Source organism: Saccostrea cucullata, unplaced genomic scaffold (genome assembly GCF_032062105.1).
Source record: "Saccostrea cucullata isolate Sc308-1 unplaced genomic scaffold, CSIRO_AGI_Scuc_v1 ctg86, whole genome shotgun sequence".
NCBI classification, from domain to species: Eukaryota; Metazoa; Mollusca; class Bivalvia; order Ostreida; family Ostreidae; genus Saccostrea; species Saccostrea cuccullata.
Window position 1 is genome coordinate 243898 of NW_026930361.1, and position 20543 is coordinate 264440.

At 31.6% G+C, this 20543-nt stretch overlaps 4 protein-coding genes and 1 long non-coding RNA gene across 5 annotated transcripts in view; 1 reads left to right on the top strand and 4 right to left on the bottom strand.

Annotated features, from left to right (window-relative positions):
• The window catches only part of LOC134283825 (regulator of G-protein signaling 22-like), a 38115-nt gene extending 36778 nt beyond the window's left edge, over positions 1-1337 (bottom strand). Inside the window, exon 1 of the mRNA XM_062766323.1 lies at positions 1288-1337. Coding sequence (XP_062622307.1) covers positions 1288-1312 — 25 coding nt within the window. The 5' untranslated portion in view covers positions 1313-1337. The remainder of the gene's footprint in view (positions 1-1287) is intronic.
• Positions 1338-3784: 2447 nt separating this feature from the next.
• Positions 3785-4378, bottom strand: LOC134283816 (uncharacterized). Its single transcript, XR_009995566.1, has 3 exons — positions 4329-4378; positions 4099-4176; positions 3785-3979 (listed from the first exon to the last, which is right to left on the bottom strand). It is a non-coding gene; the product is annotated as an uncharacterized LOC134283816 (long non-coding RNA).
• Positions 4379-4506: 128 nt separating this feature from the next.
• Positions 4507-6136, bottom strand: LOC134283838 (uncharacterized). Its single transcript, XM_062766354.1, has 7 exons — positions 6128-6136; positions 5953-6003; positions 5719-5793; positions 5299-5375; positions 5140-5182; positions 4905-4979; positions 4507-4608 (listed from the first exon to the last, which is right to left on the bottom strand). The coding sequence occupies exons 1-7, from the start codon at positions 6134-6136 to the stop codon at positions 4507-4509; spliced, it is 432 nt and encodes a 143-aa protein (XP_062622338.1).
• A 1786-nt stretch (positions 6137-7922) lies between these two features.
• LOC134283839 (uncharacterized) lies at positions 7923-12022 on the bottom strand. Its single transcript, XM_062766355.1, has 14 exons — positions 11750-12022; positions 11585-11635; positions 11359-11433; positions 10704-10780; positions 10562-10604; positions 10327-10401; positions 10036-10117; positions 9844-9932; positions 9464-9541; positions 9128-9339; positions 8897-8987; positions 8546-8620; positions 8178-8279; positions 7923-8080 (listed from the first exon to the last, which is right to left on the bottom strand). The coding sequence occupies exons 1-14, from the start codon at positions 11867-11869 to the stop codon at positions 8018-8020; spliced, it is 1233 nt and encodes a 410-aa protein (XP_062622339.1). The 5' UTR covers positions 11870-12022; the 3' UTR covers positions 7923-8017.
• Positions 12023-12204: 182 nt separating this feature from the next.
• LOC134283827 (U2 small nuclear ribonucleoprotein A'-like) lies at positions 12205-19284 on the top strand. The gene is made up of 9 exons (XM_062766328.1): positions 12205-12384; positions 12533-12573; positions 13721-13827; positions 14850-14975; positions 15234-15336; positions 17402-17551; positions 17642-17741; positions 17972-18060; positions 19134-19284. Exons 1-8 carry the CDS (start codon positions 12303-12305, stop codon positions 18022-18024), a joined length of 762 nt encoding a protein of 253 aa, XP_062622312.1. The 5' UTR covers positions 12205-12302; the 3' UTR covers positions 18025-18060; positions 19134-19284.
• The last annotated feature ends 1259 nt before the right edge of the window (positions 19285-20543 follow it).

Genomic DNA, 20543 nt, shown 5'->3' on the forward strand with positions numbered 1-20543 from the left:
GTAGTTTCATTGTGACGTCACAATGAAATTTTCTCGTAATCCACATTTCCCCTTCCCAAAAATTTACCCCAATTTTCTTTTTTATCATTTTTAATTAAAGGTAAAGGTGTATATTGAACAGGTCTTAATTAAAATGAAAAGTGAGTATTCAGGAGAATTATCTCATTTGGAGATGTTTGTGAACCTTATTTTGATATACATTAGATAAACCATTGTATAACATTTTAATTTGCAGATACGGAAGATGTGTAGGGTTCGATTACTTCAATGGTACACTACCCATTAATATGCCACTCGATAAAAAATTAAAGATTATGAAGTATACTGCATGATCCATGGTCCTTTGGACCCTCCTTCTGAATCTTTATAAATTCCTCATTAGAAATAAAGGATCTTGCAAAGTATCATATGTACGAACAAAAGACAAAAAGGATTACATAATGTTCATAAAGTTCATAAATGACAAGGCCATCAAAAGGAAGCATTGGGTGCGATTGGTCCAATGAAAAATCGAAAAAGTTCTCTTTGGATACACAGATTAATTTATCATTCATCTGTTCAAAGTTCAAAATGCTCACTTTTGTTTTTTAATGTTTGTGTGGAAAATGATTTGCATGATGCGCAAGGAGAAACCAAATTGGTAATCTTCGGAACAAGTAGCCCCCCCCCCTCCCCGGCCTCTTTTCCAGAATATTGTGACGGTCCAACTCTTAGATAAACCAAAATCCGTCTTCTGTATATGTCATACAGATATGAATTGGATCATTTGAAAATTATTGAAATCTCTATGGTTAATTTGTGGCGAATTCAACGATCCTATTTGTAGAATAAATCCTCTTTAATTCAAAAATGTAATTTTTTTTCAGAAAATTTTTACCCTGATTTCGGGACAAAACCTACAGGCAAACAGTGCTTTGCAATCAATGACGGATCTAGTACCGCCCCCCCTTTGGTTTTGTTTTGTTTGTTTGTTTGTTTGGAGTTTTTTTTTACATTAATGCAGAACACAGGCACTTGTTTCTGTAATAAATTTTTGACCCATAGTATAATAATTATTATACTATGGGTCAAAAAATTATTACAGAAACAAGTGCCTTTGATGCAGAACTTGAAATGTATGCATTCCATCCTCCAAATCAACGAAAAAAAATCTTATTTGTAAGAAGCCACCAGCTTTAGGGGTACGAGCGACAAATCAATTTACGAAGAGCGAGATGAAAGGTAGAATTTTAATTAGATTGATTTTAGTCATATTTTTTTAAAATAGGTGGAGGGGGTGTTACTTACCTAAATTCACGTAAATTACATCCATCAAAAAATCATACACTGAGAAAAAACGATAATTGAAATAAACACCTCAATTAGGTGTATGGTAAAAAACCAAATTCAGAATCCGTCCATTCCCCAAACAATATATCTTTAACATATGTCTGGGGTTTATTCCATTTAAAACCATTAACATATAGAATAATGAAATGAATTGTTTAAAGTGTAAATTTTTGAACTGGTGTTTTAATAGAGTTAAGCTATGGCGATAGTATGTGAAAGATAAGATATCACAATTCCATGGCGACATTCTTTCAAAGGAACATTGAGATTATCTGATCTGTTTGGGGTTTATCGATATACTAGAGCCATACACAGGAAATGTTTACCAACAATAATCACTGTATACACAGGTCTTGAGCTCTAGTTGATATTTTTATTCAGAGTGTGTCTTTATCTACATTTTACATTGCTTCTTTATCACGATTGACTATACTGAATGACTGTTGACAACTGATGAAATCTGAATTCAAGAGACGATCGTTTGAATGAATTTCAAGGAATGCTAGCAGACCTGGAAACCCCCACTCCCCCTTTTTCCATAATCGCTAATATGAACATGTATAACATATATCAATGGGATGAGAGAATACTATATTGTATAAACCAAGAAAAGTGTTGAAAAAGTATTGAAGGGATGAGAGGTGGGTTTACACAACTATAGAAAGACAAGGGTCATAAAGAATCGAAATCCCCTGCTGGTTTTCATAACATATTTTGAGATACTAGTATTAATCGCCATTGCTATCTTCTCGTAACTTTTTTGTTTCAATAACTGGTACTGTAATCCTTATGTCTCTGTTATTTATTGGAAACCGGAGATGTCTGTAAAAAGATTTCTTTTTCACGGTACAACAGAAGAAAATATCATTTTTTGCCAATATATAGTGAGCGTCCAGTATATAGGAGTGTTCGAAAAGCACAATAATCAGATTGTTGTGCCACGACAATTCAAATCAAGCCAGTTTATTACAGGCTACTATTGAGAGTAGGATAAAATATACAAATTGCCAAGCCTTCGCTATTGAGCGTATTGCAATGGAATGTCAAATGTAACTGGATGCTGTCATAGGAAAAAAATATTGCAGGTGTTTGCTCCTAGATGCCAGCTCGACACCAAGCAAAGTAAAAGAAAGTCAAGTTTCAATCAAATTGTTCGATTTTTTTTACGTGAGAAACGCATTCTTGGCTTTGTTTGGGATTACATAAAAATAACAAAACTCAGAATCAATAAATAGAAGGCATTTAATAGATGTTAAATGATGAAAAAATGAAATTAATACAAATTCTATATTTCTTTGATGTCAAGTCACTGTGGTCATTTTATTTAAAACCAAGAAAATTCTTAATTCTTCTTCGAAGACTCTTCTTAGAAGACACAGTTGCCTGAAATGAAAAAAATAAGATTTACGCTATCACACCTCCTTATGTCTTTTAGTTTAATAATAATGAAATATTATAATAAGAAAATATAATATAAACTTGCCATTGTTGTTTCAGATATACAAGTTGTGGATAATTCGTTCAAAGGGTTAGGAACTTTGAGCGCAGGGATTTCAGTGCATGTGGTTATCTGGGTTGCATCATTCTAAACAAAAGAAAGGAAAAATTCAAACAGTGTGGAAACCACAATCCAATGATATAATAGTCAATTCAATACAAATACAATATATTGTAAATAGACTTTTATTTAAAAAATATGAATGATTTTTTTATTATGTGTGTATTTCTTTTTCAGAAGCCTGAACAACCAAGTTAAGGCAACATTATAAATACAAGTAAAGAAAAAAAATTAATTTAATGTTTACTAGTACTTTAAACTACTTTTAATTTTTAAGAAAAAGTGGATATAGGGAATATAAATCAAAAGTTTCAACAAGTACCTTAAATTCTGTTATTCCGAATAGAAAGAGTCTTCGAGGAATGAAGTGGTCCTCATTTTCAACCTCTTGATCTGTCAGTTGCTATAAAAGACATGTTAATTAATGTGATATTGTAGCAGGTAAACTTTTCTGCATTTGCAAAATTACGTATGTTTAATTTGGTTATTGAAATTTCAGCATCTGTTGTAAATGTACTCAGTACTTTACATATGCAGTCTTGATACTCTCAGTTTACTTTCAATTATTCTGTCACCTTAACCGTTTTGAATTTTACTAAATTTCTGATTCTAAAACAGTCAAGATTTATATGACATACCTGTACATAATTTAGTTTTTGTCCAATTTGGAACACCTCTGTTTTCAAACCAGTGTCTTGTTTCTCATCATTGAAAAAGTTTGCGGGTTTGCTGTATGAATTAAAAAACAAAATTTAAGAATCCACAAAATAAACTGAAGAATCCAAATACATTCATATAAAAAAGATTTAAACAACTACTAAGTATATAGTAGCAAACATTAATTGATTAAGATACACTCATTAATTCAGTGGTACAATACCTTAAACCATTTCCAGTCTTCTCCTGCTGTGCCTCTTCCTTTGGGAGTGGACCCTGGATTTCTTCTGTCTTATCGTTTATCTTTTCCCCAGCTGACGTAACTTCCTGTGGTTTCTCTGGCATCATCAACTTTTCATCTTCCTTTGAAACTCCTTTCTGAATTTCTTTTTCTGTACCACCCTCTTGTTGTTCTTTAGTTTGTAACTGTACTTCCTAACGATAACAAGAATGAAGGAATATTTGGATTTTTTCTAGCATGCTCCATTGTATAAAAACATAATAAAATTGTTTTAACACTTTTTAAATACCAATGCAATTACATGTATATGTACCTCCTCCATTTGTCTTTCATGATCTTCAACCTCAGTGGCCCAGCTATAGGAGAACTTCAAAATATCTAACTTATCATCCTGAAACAGATCAAAATGTATCCATCAAAAATTTTATACAAGCTTAATTCAATGGAAAAGATAATCACAATTAAGAGTTATGAAATAAATCCACCCAAAATTATTGCAGCACTGGAAAATACATGACAAAACCTTTGGAAAACTGTACTTACTAAACTTCTAACTGGCTCTCCCCCAAAATCCAAATATTCTTGTCTACAAAAAAAAAAAAAAAAAAAGAGACTCAGCAAAATTCCTAAATACATATCAGCATATGATGATGTATATCAGCGGCTTTATTCTACTTCACGAATATGTTTTTAAACAAATCTGCCATTTAAAAATCCGTTATTAAAGTGGAAAATTACCCATAAATGTTTTGTAATCTTCGTCTGACATCCACTGTTTCTGTTTCATTGTATCTGTATGTTCCAAAGGTTTCTTGCTTGCTTTCTAGAAGGACAATATTGCAATTTATTTTATCTTTTAAAATTTTTTGTCTTCATGAAAACCCATAAGACGGCCCCATCTCTCTTTGTTTGTTATAAATATTAGCAGAGTTTCAAATGGCGCTCTTTTTCTTCACGTATGTAAATAAGAAAAGTATAAAAATGTTGCATTAAAGTCTTGCAATGATATGCATGTAGATAGTTTTGAATTTCTTGAATTGCAAACCATTTAATTTACTGTATCTATTTAAATAAATTTCTTCTCGTGGACATAATGGGGTTATGATTGTATTCATTTACCTCGGCTTTTCTTTCTTCTCTCTCTACCTCATCAACCCAATTGTAATTAAATTTTAATATATCCAACTTTTCATCCTGAATAAAAACAAAAAATCTACAATTTTGATTTTATTAATTCAAAGAAAGTTAAATAAATAACTTTTTAATAAATCATTTTACTGTCCAGTACATGGTTATTTTTTATATTTTGAATTACATACAAAATACAAATACTTCATGTTTTTAATATACTTACTATATTTTTAACCGCCTCCTTGCCAAAATCCAGAATTAATTGTCTACAAGAAAAAATAATAAAAGTTTTAGAGAATATTTAACTATTAATTACTGAGTACATGGATTGCTTTAGCGTATATCAGTAACTTTCCAATACTAGTACATGTACATGTATTACCTATGGATGGTCTTATCTTCATCTGACTTCAGTTGTCTCACGACATCTGTTATCTCCAAAGGTTGCTTCTCTACTTCCTTGGAAAACAATTTCTTCATAATGAGACCAGTATTGCTTAAGAAAAAGCTTAATGTCTTTAGGTTTATGGAGAAAAGCCATGCCATAACCTTAACGATTCTCCCTTTTCTTATTTAGAAAAAAAAAATAAATTGTGATATCTAAATTATTATTGTGCTATTACATTTTAAAATAAAATCTTAATGATTTATTATTATCATTATTCATTAACGATTGACTGAATTGAAATAATAAAAAGACAGAAATACTATATTTTTGTCAACATAAGCAATGTGTAATAAAAAAACCCTCTTTTCAAAACCGAAATAAATTTTATTTGTAACAATTTGTATACATTTTTACCTCCATTATCCTCTCTTCCCTCTCTACTTCTGCAGCCCAACTGTAATCAAATCTTAAAATAGCCAGTTTGGCATCCTACAAAAATAATAAAACACGAATTTTTGAAGTTTGAAGATACAAGTACTCAAAAATGTTTTTGAAAATTTCTTTTATATACACGAAAAAAGTAACTGTGGCTTTTCAGATTAATTGTTGAAATAACATTATTCACAAATAGCAACCATAGATGCTTACCACGTTCTTGACTGCTTCAGCTCCAAAATCCAACACAGCATGCATGCTTTTCTACAAAGGATATGAAATATGAAATGATAACCTTTAAAAAAAAATATGAAACTGATCTTTAAAAATCTGCAATTGAACTTACTACAGAAAAAAAACAATAGGTAGGGAATAAATTGTAACTTACCTCCGACATCGTTATTTACGTTTTGTTGTATGTAGTAACAATTGTTTCGTCACATCAATTGTTACGTTCGATATCGCAAGTTATTATGACGTCAGATACATGATTGCGTTGTGATTATGGCGCTAAAACTCGAAAATGAAAAATAAAAACTTTATATGTCTTTGAGGTGACTGCTGACTTGTATAGTGTCTACTGACATACAGTTCATTACTTTTATATCAGGGTAATTTAGTGGCATTTAATTTTATTCCTTTATTTTTTTCATTTCATATTGATTACAACATTACTACTGTACAGAATATTGTCAGTTTATTCAGCCCCTCCCCCCCCGCTCTCTCTCCCTCTCTCTGATTCAGTAATAATTACTATACATTTATTGACTTATATAACATGCATTTTTATGGTCATACAAGCTGTCTGCATAGGCTGTTAGGCCGAAAAAAATATATTGACAGACAGAGAGCATATTGTCGCGCATTGAACAAAAAAAATGTTTTGTTAAACCTTTTATTTTCTTTTTGGACATACATGTATCTTTTACACTCTTCTGTGATGTAATTTTAGGTCTGCCTATGTTTTTAAACACCATCTTGAAATATTAGCTCCGCCTATTGTGTGTTCCAACATCTCATTGACAGGTCCAACATTCAGCGGTCAAACTAGATATCCCAGTAAAAACAAAACACTTTTTTCTTATAATTCAATGATTTTTAAAACGTATAACAAACAAATTTGATATTTTTTTTTACATATCAGTGAATTCATTCAAACCTAGATAGTTTGAAGAGTCTCTGTGTACCGACAAAAATAGAAATCGTCAAAAAACCAAAATCCGGGACCGTCTTAAGACTAGGTTTACCGGCTGCCCTGTTGTTAAGGTTTATTTTTTCGTTTGGCGTTTTTTTTATGTACGTTTGTTCTGCAAAGATGATCATTCGTTTTGCATTCATATATGTTTGTTACGTACGTGGTCGTTGGTTTTGTTTTAATGTATATTTGTTCTGTGAAAAAAGGTCTGAAGATTATGCATTATATATAATTTGTTCAGTTTTTATGGTCATACTAGTAGCTGCAGAATTGTAGCTCTCCGGAAAAAAAATATTTTGACAGACCGGAGAGCTACAGTGTCGCCAATTGAAAAAAAAATGTATATTTATTGCACAGAAAAAAGTGCAATTTTCTCGATTTATTTCTTCATGTTTTTAAACTGGCATCTTGAAATACCACTAACTGTGTGTTCCTGACGTAGTATTTAACTATTCCCATAACAAAACATTCTTTATAATTCAGTGTTGTTAATAATCATTAATGAAATTTAATCAAACAACATATATTATACTTATTTGCAATTTTGGTTTGCAGATTTCGGTCTAACTTTGTTCTAACAAAGTAATAAATATAGAGGAGTAAGGATTTTTTAAATATAAGATTGGGGCTGCAGTCAGACAAATATATTATACTTATTTGTTTTAACAGATTACTTATTTGTTCTAACAAAGTAATAAATATAACCATAAATTTAATATAAGATGCTGCTGCAGTCCTACTAAGTAAATATATATATGTGACATATTGAGGTACTTTCATAACAAGTCATAAACCGGCAATGCCGAGTGTTTGCCTCTAAATACCAGTTTGACACGAAGCAGTGTATACTTAGAAAAACTTAATAGAAAAGTTTTGATAAAATTGTTCAAATTGTTTGTGAACAAAATTATTGGAAAAGTAGTCTTGTCTTCAGTGTCTTGAATTCGTTTGGGATTACATAAATAACAAAACCCATGTACTCAGTAAATAGATGGCATTTAATTAAATAATGTTATGATGACAAACCATGAAATGAAATTAACAAATTCTTTATTTCTTTAATGTCAAGTCACTTGGGTCATTTTACTTAAAACCCAAAAAATTCTTAATTCTTCTTCGAAGACTCTTCTTAGAAGACACAGATGCCTGAAATGAAAAAAGTAAGATGTAAGCTATCACACCTCCTTAGTTTTTAAGATAAATGATGATGAAATGTCAGTGTTATTAAATATTATAAACTTACCATTGTTGCTTCAGATATGCAGGTTTTGGAAAATTCGTTCAAAGGGTTACAAACATTGGGCTCGGAGATTTCAGTGTATTTGCTGATCTGTTTCGCATCATTCTACAACAAAAGAAAGGAAAATTTCAAACACTGTGGAAACCACGACCCAATGATATACATATGTAATACAATCGTAAACTAATTTTTTAAAAATATTTTTTTATTACGTGTATATTTTACTTAAGAAGCCTGAACAACCAAGTTATGGCAACACTCTACTTTAATCAGAAATAAACCAAAAAATCTTTGTCAATTTACTGATTTCTTTTCAATACGTTTAATTTGTAAGAAACCACAGAATATAAATGAAAAGTTTCAAGATGTACCTTGAATTCAGTTATCCCAAAGAAAAAGAGTTTTCTTGGAATAAAATGGTCATTGTTTTCATCTTCTGACAGTAGCTATAAGAAACATAATATGATCTTTTAACAAAAATATATACTTTTCTGTGCTAAACAAAGTTTGGTTGTTTAAAAAAAAAACATATTCATTATCATTATTATATTCACCAAAAAATCAGTATATGTTGCACATTTACTCGGTACAACATAATACATAGAGTGCGATTTGTTATACAGTCTAGAAATTCTCAATTTACCTTCATTCTTTCATCTTAACCATTTTAAGTTTTTCTGAATTTTCTAATGCCAAAATAGTCATGAATTTATATGATATACCTGTACATTATTAAGTTCTTGTCCATTCTGGAACACCTCTCTCTTCAAACCAGTGTCTACTTTCTCATCATTGAAGAGTACTGCAGGTTTGCTGTATCAATAAAAAAACGATTTTAAGAATCTACAAAATAAATCGAAGAATGCAACACAATCCTTTAAAAAAAGATTGAAAAGCTATAGTAGCAAACATTAATTGATTAAGATACACTCATTAATTCAGTGGTACAATACCTTAAACCATTTCCAGTCTTCTCCTGCTGTACCTCTTCCTTTGGGAGTGGATCCTGGATTTCTTCTGTCTCATCATTTGTCATGTCCTCAGCTGACGTAACTTCCTGTGGTTTCTCTGGCATCATCAACTTTCCATCTTCCTTTGAAACTGCTTTCTGAATTTCCTTTTCTGTACCATCATCTTGTTGTTCTTTAGTTTGTAACTGTACTTCCTGATAATAACAAAAAATGAAGGAATATTTTGATTTTTTTTTTTAGCATACATGTATTTAGATCATCCTCCATTGTATAAAAACATAATAAAATTGCTTTAAATACCCATGCAATTATACGTACCTCCTCCATTTGTCTTTCATGATCTTCAACCTCTGTGGCCCAGCTATAGGAGAACTTCAAAATATCTAGCTTAGCATCCTGAAAACATATCAAAATGTATCCATCAAAAATTTTATACAAGCTAGCTTCATTCAATGGAAATAGGTAAATTAATCACATCTAATTGTTATGAATTTATTTCCTGGTGTACAGTATATTCATATTTGTTGTTAAAAAAGTGGTAAAACATTCTCTAGTGTTCAATACATTGTCATGGACATTGTCTGGTAAATTAAATTTACAAGACAATAAAGTAATTTTTACACCCAGAGTTTGAAAAAAATGCAACACCTAATATAAAACTTCGCAAATTGAAAAGGTTTGGAAAATTGTATACTTACTACATTTTCAACTGGCTCTTCTCCAAAATCAAAATATTCTTGCCTACCAAAAACAAAAAATAAAATGAGCTTTAGTAAAATTCCAGATACTTATTGATAAAGCAGGAAGTTTTTTGTATATGTTACATCAGTGACTTTGTTCCATTTCACGAATTATTTTTTAAAAAGTCAATGATTAGAGTAGAGCATTACCCAAAATGGTTCTGTTGTCGACTGGCATCCACTGTTTCTGTTTCATGGCGTTAGTAGGTTCCAAAGGTTCCTTTTTAGCTTCCTAGAATGACAAAATTGCTTCTTATTTTATTTTTAAAAAGTAAATACATGTAAGTAAATAACAAAAACAACAGATGCCGCATCAAAGTTAGGCAATGATATGCGTGTACATAGTTCTGAATTTCATAAAATGAAAATCAGTTTTATTTACGGCATTAATAAATCTCTTTTCACAGACAAGATATAAGTAGCTGTTATGTGTATAGTTACCTCGGCCATTTTTTCTTCTCTCTCAACCTCTTCTACCCAACTGTAATTAAATTTTAATATCTCCAACTTTGCATCCTGAATAATAAACAAAGAATCTGTAATTATGTGTGTGGGGGTGGGGGGTAGGGTGTTAAATTCAAAGAATGTTAAATAAATAAATTTTTAATCAATCATATTACTATCCAGTACATGTACATTCAAAAATACAGATATTTCATATTCTAAATCTACTTACTATATTTTTAACCGGCTCCTTGCCAAAATCCAGAATTAATTGTCTACAAAAAAATTTAAAGTTTTATAGAATATTTATTTATTAATTACATGGATTACTTTAGCGTATATCAGTAAGTTTCCAATACTAGTACATGTATTACCTATTGATGGTCTTATCTTCATCTGACTTCAGTTTTCTCACGGCATCTGTTGTCTCCAAAGGTTGCTTTTCTACCACCTAGAAAACAATATTTAGTCATAATGAGACTATAATTGCTTTAGAAAAAATTAGGTTTATGGAGAAAAGCCATGTCATAACTATAATTACAATTCTCCCTTTTCTTATTAAAAAATAAATTGTGATATCTTATTACTGTACACCAGCTATGGTTAGCAGCGAATTAGCATGATTGGCTGAAACTTTGAATGCCTATAACTTTCTTAGTTTTCGACAAAACGGGATGAAATTTAGAGTAGTAGGTCGCGGAATTGCATGTGCGCGCGCAAAATACGCAAAATGACCAATATATTATCGCAAGCGAATAAAAGTCGGTTTACAGTATTGTGCTATCCCAGTAATAAAATCTTAATGATTTATTATTATCATTATTCACACCCTCGCTAGCCAAGGGTTTTCGGTCCAATTCGCTCATGTCTAGCGTAGATGCATTATTTATTAACGATTGGTTGAATTGAAATAATAAAAAGACAGAAATACTACTATTTTTAACATAAACAACAATGTGTAGTGAAAAACCTCTTACAAAAAAACAAAATAAATTAATTTTATTCATAACAATTTGTATACATTTTTACCTCCATTATCCTCTCTTCCCTCTCTACTTCTGCAACCCAACTGTAATCAAATCTTAAAATAGCCAGTTTTGCATCCTACAAAAATAATAAAAAAGTTTAAAGATAGAAATACTCAAAAATTGTTTTTAAAAAATCTCTTTTATGTACATGAAAAAAATAATTGCGGTTTTCCAGCTTTATTGTTGAAACATTATTCAAAATAGCAATCTATTGTCAGACTGCTTACAACGTCTTTGACTGCTTCAGCTCCAAAATCCAACACGGCATTCATGCTTTTCTACAAAAGATATGAAATGATAAACTTAAAAATCTGGAATTAATCTTTTAAAAAATCTGCAATTGAATCCACTACAGAAAAAAGCAATAGTAAGGGAAAATTTGTAACATATACCTCTGACATCGTTATCCAAGTTTTGTTGTATGTAGTAACAATTATTTCGTCACACCAATTGTTACGTTCGATATCACAAGTTATTATGACGTCATACACATAATATTGTTGCTCTGTCATTATGGCGCTAAAACTCGAAAATGGAAAAAAATTATATGTATACGCCTTTGAAGTGACTGCTGATTTGTAAAGTGTTAAACATTTTACGGTTCTGAGTTACAATTTTATTTAATTTTTCATATCAAATAGCGGCATTTTATTTTCCTCATGCAACGAAAGATTACACATTCATGAAAAAGAATTATTCTTTTAATTCTTCTTATATTGATTAATGCAACATATTGAAAGCTTATTCAAGTCCTCTCTCTCTCTCTCTCTCTCTCTCTCTCTCTCTCTCTCTCGCTCGCTCGCTCGCAGAGTAATGAACTTGCACAAGGAACGATCTAATGTAAAAAAGGAAATCGCCGTCATTCAGACGTTTGAATGGCCGGCATGTCGATTTGAAAATTATTTTCGTCAAGAAAACGTCCTATTTGGGACCTGAAAAGCAGACATGGTAAAACTAACAGCAGAATTGATAGAACAATCGGCCCAATACACAAATCCAATTCGTGATAGAGAGTTGGATTTGAGAGGTAATATGATGTAAAAATGTTTTTCATAATTTAGTCCGCGCGTCCTCTGTTAATTTAGTTTTCTCTCCACACATCAAATGTTAATTTACCAAATAAATACTTATTTTAATATTGTTATTAATACTTCTTTCTTTTTTATTTGATATAGGTTACAAAATTCCAGTTATTGAAAATTTGGGTGCTACATTGGTGAGTCTAAAGTAAAGAATGAGAATATAAAAGTGCAGAATAAAGACACAGTCATGAAATTATGAAAATATTAGGGCTGCCACGAATCAGGAAATTTTCGAATCGATTCGGTTCAAACAAAAACCTCGATTTTCGAATAATTTCGGTTCGATTATTAGACATAAATCTTTTTTTAATTTTTGTATAAAATCTGTAATGAATTTGATCAAAATAATCATAAGAAAATTCTTTAATAAATAATGATGACATACTTTTATAAGGTTTATTTAGATAAAATAAAATGTAAAGCCAAGAAAACAAAGAAAACACCTAATGTTCTAATTAAAAAGTATGCTCTGTCATTAAGAATAAAATGTCGAAAATCCAAATTAATTAAAAATATTTTGAAGTTATTGGTTTTAAAAGATGAAACATGCGAATAAATCTTTCAAATAAATACCATTTGATTTTCATATTAATTATTATGCTAACACATGAAAAAGTATTGGTGATTTGCTCTTAAAGGCTGTTTGGCCACAATAGAAACGCTTAAAGTCCTCTCTCTCTCTTCCTCTCTCTCTCTCTGATCTAAAATTCTCTCTCTCTCTCTCTCTCTCTCTCTCCAAATAACTGTCATAACAAGAATGTCAGATAATTACTTCACATTCAAAACGATCTCAATATTAAAAAGAAATAAGGAAATTCTTTTCATACATGTGTGTAGGCCTGTAAATTCAGACCTTTTTATATAATGATGGGTGTTGTTGTTTTAGAAAATCTATTTATCCTCTTTGCAGAATAAAACTAAATATTAAGCGAAAATGGAACTTGGTCAATACACAAAATCCAATTCATTAATAGAGCCATTTTTATGTTTTTGTTTACTTTAAAAATGTTTGCCATCATTTCTTCCGATTAACCAATCGGAATGCGCGTAACAACAGCAAATGTTAGTATGAAAAAATCAAACCTGAATTAATCGAAATCTTCCGGAAAAACGTACAAAATCAGTTATTGAAAGATTGTGACATCGCGGTTAAAGATATTTCGGTATAAAATCAGTAAAGACACAGCAGCCCTAGAAAATATCTTTTTATTAAAAGATGGAGAAAAAGCTAATTGAATGAAAATAATGCACACATTTTACGTGATTATTCTGTAATTGCAGGACCAGTTTGACACTATCGATTTGTCTGACAATGATATCAGAAAAGTTGATGGATTCCCATTACTTTTACGACTTAAAACAGTACTATTGAATAACAACAGAGTAGTGTAAGTATGGCTTTTCCTTGATAGAACATTCTATTGTAAAAATGATATTGTCCTAAGAACCCGTTTTAACAACAGAATTTGTTCCATGTATTAGCAATGTAGCAATATAAACACAGGCAATAACTCAAACTCAGTGAATTTACTACAAACAATCCAGAGAGTTCCGAATGTAAACATGGGGTGTAAATTTGAAGCAAGAAAAAATATTGAGAAAAATAGTTGAATTTTCATCTTTATATGGATTATTTTTGGGGGGAATGGCATATGCAATCTCAAAAAGGTTTGTTTTGATTAATTTGGTATTTATTTTCAGCGCAACCCTTTTTGTATTCTTCGAAATCATTTTGGTGCAGATCCGCTCTAATCTGCTACATTGCAATTATATGGGACATATTCTTAATGTGGTGAGGGTTTGTCCCAAGACACAGTTAGATTATTCTAAATAGGATTTCCTTTGTACTTAGAATGACTAAAATGCCCCTTATTCACTGAAATTCCCACTGAAAAAAAAGCCCTTCATGAACACGAATATGTCCCTTAATAATTTGATATTATTTAAGATGAAGAACCCTGATTTAACCCATTTTATACTATAAGAATATGTTCAGTTGTATGTAAATTAATATGAGTTATTAGTCTCCTTACTCTCAATGTGGTTCAAGACAAGCTGAAACTTTAAAAAAATTGTTTTCATGGTTTTACTTTTAAGAAAAGAAGCAAATGTATTTATAAATGAAAACACCCAACAAAATGCATTTTAATGCATATTAGGCATTTTCAATTATCTTTTTTTCAGGGGGAGGGGGGGGGGGTTATTATGGACAGTTTGATGATTTTTGTTGCTAAGATTTGCCAAATGTTAACGAAAACTTTCTTTTTTTTCTCATTAAGACAAATTCTTAACAATTCTTAACTATTTTTATCCTAGGAGTCAATTTGCACAATGCTGTTAAAGTACCAAGGCAGAAGATTGTATGGTTTAGTGTAAAGTGTTGTTTAATGTTGTTCATTATAAATTGCAGAAGAATTGGTGAGGACCTACAGGAATGTCTCCCCAACTTGGATACATTAGTTCTTTCCAACAACAGTATGGCAGAGTTAGGGGACTTGGACCCACTCTCCAGTCTTAAAAATTTACGACACCTTAGGTAAACCATGGACATATTTCTTAATTCCAAAATGATACAATAACTTCATTGGAATGTGTTAAGACTTCGTCCTTTTTCATGACCAAAAACCACAGTCAATAAATTGGCAGTTTCTTTAGGATATGTATTAATTTTTTTCCCTAAAATTGATTTTAAGACTGTGACATAAAATGTCTCTAATGTTGATAGGCAAAATAGGTTGTTTTTTAAGATTAATTTGACAATACAGGTTTATTCTGATGGTGATGTTTATTTCAGTTTACTTAGAAACCCCGTCCAATCCAAGAAGCACTACAGATTATATGTCGTACACAAGATCCCACAGTTACGAGTTTTAGACTTCCAGAGGATCAGGCAAAAGGTACATGAAAGCTTTTTGCTTCCATTCAAAAATGCAACTTCTTCTTATATTTAAAGGACACCAAGTTCTGTTTGTTTTTTTTTTTTTATTAGGTCACCTGAGTAAACTCAGGTGACCTATTGCTATCCGTTTTCGTCCGTCGTCGTGCGTTGCGTTGTGCGTTAAATTTGAACATTTTCAGCTTCTTCTCTGCAACCACTGAACCAATTTCAACCAAATTTGCCACAAAGCATCTATGGGTGACAGGAACAAAAATTGTGAATTTCATGATCCCTGACAGCCTAGGGGTTGGCCAAAACGCACTAAAATTAATGCAATCTTTAAAAATCTTCTTCTTTACTCCTGGGCATCAAGCAGTCAAACTGGTTGCATGATTGTAATCAACAATGAGTCCTTACCAAAATTGTGAAATTCATGGCCCTGGGGTCAGGGGTTCTAGTGCTAGGGCGGGGCTAAATAAAGGTAGTGAAAATGCATTATTTCTTTGAAAATCTAAGGTATACTACCAGGCTTGTTCTCTGCTCCTGGGTATTAAATTTAAGTAATAGTTAAAAAGAGTGCCTTACCAAAATTGTGAATTTTAATGGCCCCAACAGGGGTTTGGATGTTAGGGTGGGGCTCAATTGATTATATAGTGAAAATACATGAATTCCAAATCTTCTTCTCTGCTCCTGGGTATTAAATAAACTAACTAAGTACATAGTTATGATGAGAGATGCCTCTACCAAAATTGTGAATTTTATGGCCCCAGGGTCAGGAAGTTCTGGTGTTAGGGGGCTCTATTATTATATAGTGAAAAAATGAATTCTTTGAAAATCTTCTTCTCTGCTCAGGGTATTAAATAAGCTAACTAAGTATATAATTATGATGAGCTTGCCTCTACCAAAATTTGAATTTTATGGCCCCAGGGTCAGGGGTTCTGGTGTTAGGGCGGGGCTCTATTGATTATATATTGAAAATACATGAATTCTTTGAAAATCTTCTTCTCTGCTCCTGGGTATTAAATAAGCTAACTAAGTGCCTAGTTATGGTGAGCAAGAGTGCCTCTACCAATATTGTGAATTTTATGGCCCCAGGATAAGGGGTTCTGGTATTAGGGGGGGGGGGCTCTATTGATTATATAGTGAAAATACATGAATTCTTTGAAAATCTTCTCTGCACCTGGGTATTAAATAAACTAAGTGCATAGTTATAATGAGCAAGAGTGCCTCTACCAAAATTGTGAATTTTATGGCCCCAGGGTCAGGGGTTCTAGTGCTATTGATAGATTAACAATTTACACGAATTCTTTCAAAATCTTCTTCTGTGCTCCTGGGTATTAAATAAATAACTAAGTGCATAGTTATGAACACGTGTAGAGTGCCTCAACCAAAATTGTGAATTTTATGGCCCCAGGGTCAGGGGTTCTGGTGTTAGGGTGGGGCTCTATTGATTATATAGTGAAAATACAGGAATTCTTTGAAAATCTTCTTCATTGCTCCTGGGTATTAAATAAACTAACTAAGTGCATAGTTATGATGAGCAAGAGTGCCTCTACCAAAATTATGAATTTTATGGCCCCAGGGTCGGGTTTTGGTGTTAGGGCGGGGCTCTATGGACACATTATATAGTGAAAATTCATTAAATCTTTAAAAATTTTCTTCTCTGCTCTAGGGTATTAAGCAGATGAACTACCTATATAGTTATTATCTACAAGGGCCCTAATCTTCCAGAATTGTGAATTTCAAGGCCCCAGGGTCAGGGGTAATATGGGGGTGTGTACTTATATACTGAAAATGAATGAATGGTTTGAAATTTGCTCCTTGGTATTAATCAAATATCAAGGCCTAAGGGTCAGGGGTTCATGTGTAGTAGGGGCACTACTGATTATTGCTGAATATAACTGATTAGTTGAAATGCATTTTTTGTTGACCCTACCTTGTGTATGGGTATTCATAAACAAACTAAGCAACTGCTAAGTGAATTGTTATGATGAATTAAATTTAATCACTGGAAAGTTGTTGCATAATGCTCAGGTGACCTATAAGGCCCATGGGCCTCTTGTTTTGAATATGATCTATTTTAGGAAAGAGAAGCAGCTGCCAAAATGTTCAAAGGCAAAAAAGGACAGGCTTTGGCGACAGATATTGGAAAACGCAGTAAAACATTTGTTCCAGGGGAAAAGATTCCTGAAAAGAAAACAGGGCCTTCCAAAGAGGACATTAATCTCATCAAGGTAAATATTTCAAAGTCTTGTTCCTGTGATATTAAATTTCAAAAAAAAAATTATGAATTTTAATTAACATTGGATAATATTCAATTGTAGATGGCAATAGCCAAAGCAAAAACACTGAATGAAGTGGAGAGATTAAACCAGATGCTGAAGACAGGAATTATTCCAGGAAAAGAACTGAAAAGACTCAGAGGTAGGACTGACTAAGGACTTGTCTCTTCAAAAGGGGCTACCCCAAAATTTGTTCAAAGACAAATCAACAAGATAAATATGAATTCTGTAACTGTGTGATTTGATATTTGTTATCTATCAAATGTTTTCAAATGGAAGGCCTTTTGATTATGTTAACAATTTTAGCCTCTTGGGTAAAGGAATGAAAATAATAACACGTGTAATTACTCCAACTTTGTGTGTATGTTACAGGGGAGAATACTGAGGAGGAAGATGAAGATATGGAGGTGGTGAATGGCACCTGAACAGGAGGAGATAATCGCCGCATGTCACCACATCATGTAGGTATACACAACAGGTGACTGTAGGGAGGTACAATAACTCAAACAAGATCCATGACTGTTGAAGTAAAGCTGTATGACTGAAATATGAGATTCACTGGTTAAAATCAGATTCCAAAATTGTCAGGATCAGTAAATATATTACTTGCATAATTACTTCATACAAGTTTGAAGTTTACATGATTTATTAAGAATAAAACTCTGTTTTACTTCCTTCATTAAAACAAAACTTAAATTAAGCAGAAAAATACTCTGCCTTTAAAAAGATATATTTATGTTTAATTCATTACGTAGAACTTTATAATCATTGTTGGATGACTGAATTAGAGAGGGTCTGATTAAAAAAAAAAAAAGAGATTACAGCATTTAACAATGAAAAAAAGAATTTGACTTAATTAAGAATTCAAAATTTAATACTTTTAAGAATTGTGCCATTGCTGAACTTAAAAATTTGCTTCAAGAGAATTTACAATGATACTCATTTTATTCTCAATTTCAGAAGAAACAAGATGTTGGCATGCTGAGTTGTATCTCCTCAGTACAACATTTGTTCTTTTAATTTCTATTTTGTTATTTCCACAAGTTGAATAATGCTGTTCCTGTCTATTTGAATTATACCTGAATTTCATTCTTCTCCAGAACAAACAAAAAGTGACAAGTTTTGGCCTTTCAGTAGTGCCATTGGTCATGTTGTGCCTAATATATGAACAAATAAAGATCAAAAGCCACATTGATCTGGTGCAGAAAGATTTTAGAACACAACCAGCAAAGATGACCACATTTGTTGATTTATAATATTAAATATAGATAGATGGGATCATGGGAATTTGAAAATCCCATTTTTTCTTTTTGAAAAATTATAAAGCTATTTCTATTCAACATAAAAATTTGATTAAATTTAATTTTAAAAATGATTAGCAGATTGATATTATTTTGGCATTTATCATAAACTCATCACAATATTAAAATTCTGAAATGCTCTTTTATTCACATAATGAAAATTAAAATAATTTTAATTAAATTTAAATCATGTTCTATTACTGAATAAAACCTGCTGTCTCTTCTACTTCCAGGTAAATAGAGAAATTCACCAGGTCAACCCATCAATTCATCCTTAATCACATGTTTAGATATAGCTTTGCCTTGATTGGTCAGATACAGAACACTGATAAGAACAGAGAACTACTACTATTGTCATTGCTCCAATAAAGGCTGAGAAAGATAGTCCTGTGTTCTGTTTTTATTCAGCAGATTAAGATTCTGCGTGACAAGGATTTTTCTGTGTATAGTGTCTGTGTTTGCTTTGGTGTCAACATCCTATAAGGGGGAAAAAACACAATTTCAGAAGTGCAGAATTTCTTTTTATATAGAATTTTTGAATACTGTCAATTTTGACTCTGCCAAATTAGGTATATACTTAGCATTTCCAAAGAAATATTTTCTTAGGTATAAATAATCGTATTTAATGCAAACAGCGAGAATGTACTAGAATGTAGATGCTTCAGGTGAAAATTTACATATTCAAATACAGTGTCCATCTACAATAAAAACGTTGTAAAAACCTGTAATTAACAGTGATGCTTGGATCGGTATGTATGCGTTTTACATGTCCAATTTTTTTAAACCAGAGAGCTACAGTTCTGCAGCTAATACACCAGCACCACTACCACCATTACCACCATACAGAAAATCGAGGTTAAGTAAAGGGGACTCTTCCTCAGTAACAGCCAATGAAATAAGTTGTTTTTAAGTAAAGAAAATCTCCCCTTGCTACGCTAATGAATTACAAGTTATTCGGAAAAAGAGATTAACCAGACCCTATGATTTATTTAGATAAATACACTTTAAGAACTAATTCCGAGGATGCCAAAGTATCAAAGTGACGTTTTTGTTTTTTAAGAACTAATTTTCAAAGTGACTTTTTGCAAAAAGTTGCTAGTTTTGTTCTCATTTAACAGATTAAGATTCTGCAAGACTAGGATATTTTTCTTTGTATAATGTCTGTATTTGCTTTGTTTTTGACACTTTGAAAAACCCCCCACATAATTAGTAGTACACGTACAGAAATTATTTTACATAAATCTTTTGAATACTATTCATTTCCAACTTTACAAAATTAGGTATATAAGTAGAATTTCCAAAGAAATATTTTCAATGTTAATATCAAGAGTCTGTTATTAAGTGCAAACAGCGAGATTGTACTAGATGCTGAAGGCTAAAATTTACACTATTCATCTACAATGAAGGACTAGATAGGTTAAGACCCGTTTTGAGCCCACGAGTGTCTTTTAGAATGATGCAACGGTTTATTAATAAAAGTCTGCTGTCATCCCTGCCACATAGTGAGTATTGGGTAGTTTTGAGGTCAAAAAATGGGTCAATTTTCAAATTTTCTCATTTTTATGCAAATTTTCATCAACTTGACTATATTTTATTTTAAACGCTATAGAATCAGATGCAGTTTATGTGTGAAAATCTCAGAT